General features: G+C 35.5%; 1 protein-coding gene across 1 annotated transcript in view; it reads right to left on the bottom strand.

The window, feature by feature from the left end:
- Window positions 1-2,509: 2,509 nt before the first annotated feature.
- LOC110019632 (thaumatin-like protein 1b) overlaps window positions 2,510-3,449 on the bottom strand; it is a 3,997-nt gene continuing 3,057 nt past the window's right edge. The window contains exon 2 of the mRNA XM_020717374.1: window positions 2,510-2,730. Within this exon, the coding sequence (XP_020573033.1) occupies window positions 2,538-2,730 (193 nt within the window). The 3' untranslated portion in view covers window positions 2,510-2,537. The remainder of the gene's footprint in view (window positions 2,731-3,449) is intronic.

The raw sequence follows: 3,449 nt of genomic DNA, 5'->3' as shown, positions 1-3,449 counted from the left end.
GCCTTCGTCGACCACTACCGGCCTCCGTCGAGTACCAGCGATCACCGCCGACCTCCATTGATCGTCATCGATCACCGCCGACCATCATCAACAGTCAACGACCACCGCTGACTTCTGTCGATTACCGTCAGTCGTCGTCGACCACAACCGATCATTGCTGACCTCCGTCGACCACAATTGACCGTCATCATCAAATGTCTTCAACCACCGCTAACCAGACGTCGTCAGTCGATGTTGTACTTTGAAAAATCTTTTTACTCTTTGGGACAAGGGGCATCTGTAATCATCAACTTACAGTGAAATTTTTATAACTGGGCCAGACCCCGTGGTTTTTTCCCTTTACGGGTTTTTCACATAAAAACTTATGGTGTAATCATAGGTTGATTCTCTTTCATCTGAGTGTGTGCTGTGCAAAGCTAAGACGATAATACATTACTCTACCGCCACGAATTTTCTAGCACTCATCAAGATATGTAAATACATAAGAATTTAGAGGTTTCAATGTAAATGTTAATATTTTTTGCATGATTGTCGTTAAAAGATACACCAACAATAATTATTAATTTTATTATTTTTAAATTCTTTGGTAAAGTGCATGTGGGCTCAAGCATTACCAAGTTGACACTAAGGCTCTGTTTGGCGTGGCTTCCTCTGTGCGGTGCGGTAGGAGGCCGTGGTTTTGCACTGTTTATGAGGAGACATTCATCGCCTTCACGTTAAAGACAATTTCATTATTAATTTACTTGTAATTTTATTTATTTATTTTATTTTTCTTTGCAATTTCGATACTCACTGCTAAGTGAGTAGGGTATTCATACTTTTGTTATTTTTTAAATAAATTTTTGCTTTTGAATTATCAAATATATCGCTGTTATAGTTCTGTTTTAAACAACTTCAATAAACAAGGGCAAAAATAATCATTTTTACAGAAACAACTACCCCACAACTGTTCTCACACAGCTGCAACAAACATGCAACCAACTTCCTCGCAGCAGCTTCCTGGGGCAGCATAGTTGCAGCTGAAAGGCTGAGAAGCTACAACTGCACCAAACAGAACCTAAAATTCAGCCATAATGATTGATATTTGGAATCCTCCCACCCTTTGAAGAAGCCACTTTCAAGTAGAACTCCATTGATTTCTTATGCTTAATTAAAATTCAACACATTTTAGTTTATATATAGTGACAGCAGAGGTGATTTGTGTGGCGGCCGATCCTAAGGCGGCAATAATTGGTGGAATATAGTGGTGGGGATGACGATAAGTTTGGCTGTTAGTAGCAGGAGGGTGGATAGTGTGACAGGCTATTGCTGAACGACTAATACTTGAAACACACTGAAATCATGATCGAAAATGAATTTCAAATGCATTAAAATTTTATATTACATTTATTTTTTCTTCTCATCAAACATTAGAAATTTAATAACTCTTCATTTCTTTTACATTGCACTACTAACTTCACAGGCCAAACAGCCCCCGTAAACTGACTTATCATTATGAAATGAATTAATCTTAATTGAGTTTAAATTTAATTGAATTTCATTTAAAATTAACTCGAATTTGAGTCTTTTGGAATTAGATCACATCTCAATTTACGTTGCTTTAAACCTACTCAACGATAAATATTTTTTTGTCCATTTGCAGGTTGCGGGGGGCAATTGGCTTGCCTTGCCGCCTACTTTACTATTGATATCTTATTATTATTGCGCATGCAGGTGGCGTGTAACGTCAGTTTGTTCATCAATCTTACATGCATCCCCTTCCACATTTTTTTTTATTTAGAAATACAATTTTATAATCACATAACCATTCGATACCTACTTTCATACCTTAGGCTTCCAATAAGGCGGCGCCATGTGTAAAGTGGACCACATGTCGCTCCCTTATTGGACTCCAAATGCATCTGAAATCACGACCTAATATTTTTTCTAAAGATACTGATGTTACATGCTACTTTGAAGATATTATTCAACAAATATTAACAAAACAAATTTGGCAATAATTCAAGAGTCCATATAATTGATTAGAAAATCAGCAATATAAAATTAGCAATAAAGGTGACAACAACAACAGAAATAAGAGCAAAAATTTCTCCATCAAAAGATGCCCAAAGCCATACATCATACCCATCTAATATTATGACCTTCTCATCTTTCTTATTCATAAGCCTATCATGAACATGAGAACACCATATCATTCACACAATTCCCATTTGATTAGACTATAATATCTCTTGTTAATGATCATCTTATCCTCTAACTAACCCACTTAAACATAATTATTATTATAGAACCCCATGAATTATTATGCTTAACCTATTTATTTACTCATTATTATTCATAATTGTGCATAATTGAATAGGACATATCAACAAAAATATTCTTAAGTTTGTTATATTTTTATTTTCATGTCATTTATATCTGGTAGACTATGCCTATTCCATATAAGAAATAAGGCATAATTTCAATCATATATATATATATATATATAATGACAAAAATAACAAAAATCAGACATTTACCCTACAATTTTTATTATTTTAAGAGAAAAACATGAGTAGTAATGAAAGAGAGCATGATAGAACAAATATTAAGAGGGGAGAATTCATGCCCATTTTTTGAGAAGATGAAGATCCGGAGGCGAGGCTTGCAAGCCAAGAGTTGTTGTCTAGCGGGACGCCTCTCCCCGTTGTTGCTGTTGGATTATTTTGAGGACTTTTTGATGACTTTTGGCTGGGCATTCAAAATAATAAAACAAGGTAAATGATTATCCCATAATTTATTCAAGGGGCATTTACATACATACATGCCGTATAATTCTTATATATTAATATATCTAACACTTACACATTCATATTTACAAATAAATCCGGTGCCAAAATATTCATATTTACATGCATACTACTGACAAATATCATCATCTTATCTTCTAAAATATCAAATGCACATTTTTTATACATAAATTTGAATGATTGGAGGCTATTATGCGAGCCCCAGTCATTCCTCATGAGCCGAAGAATTCGAGTAGCACACCCTATAATCTAGTGGAATCGAACCACAGACCAGATGAGACGTTTAACTGACAAACAGATGTCCGACTAACTGATCTTATGTTAGGTATGACTCATATACCAGAATTTGGAGTCTTTTGGAGTGAAGAGATGTGCCTCTTAGTTGAAGAGGCGTGTCTCCTGAAATGAAAATGAGTCTCTTGAAATTTAGTGGGTTGGGGGGAGCGTGTTTTATCTATATATATGATGTGTAATCCTATGTGTATGCAACTGGACTCCTCTGAAATAGTGAAATATTCCGCTCTGCTCCCGATGACGTAGGCATCTTTGCCGAACCTCATCAAATCTCCGTGTTCTTATGGTTTTGTGTCGATTCCTATTTCTCTTCGCCCTAAATTTCTCAACATCTTAGTACGCTAAGTGTGTGTTTTTCTATATATA

The sequence above is a fragment of the Phalaenopsis equestris genome, unplaced genomic scaffold (assembly GCF_001263595.1).
Source record: "Phalaenopsis equestris unplaced genomic scaffold, ASM126359v1 Scaffold000065, whole genome shotgun sequence".
Lineage (NCBI taxonomy): Eukaryota > Viridiplantae > Streptophyta > Magnoliopsida > Asparagales > Orchidaceae > Phalaenopsis > Phalaenopsis equestris.
The sequence above is the reverse complement of the archived record's forward strand: the minus strand, read 5'-3'. Positions and strand labels throughout refer to the sequence as shown.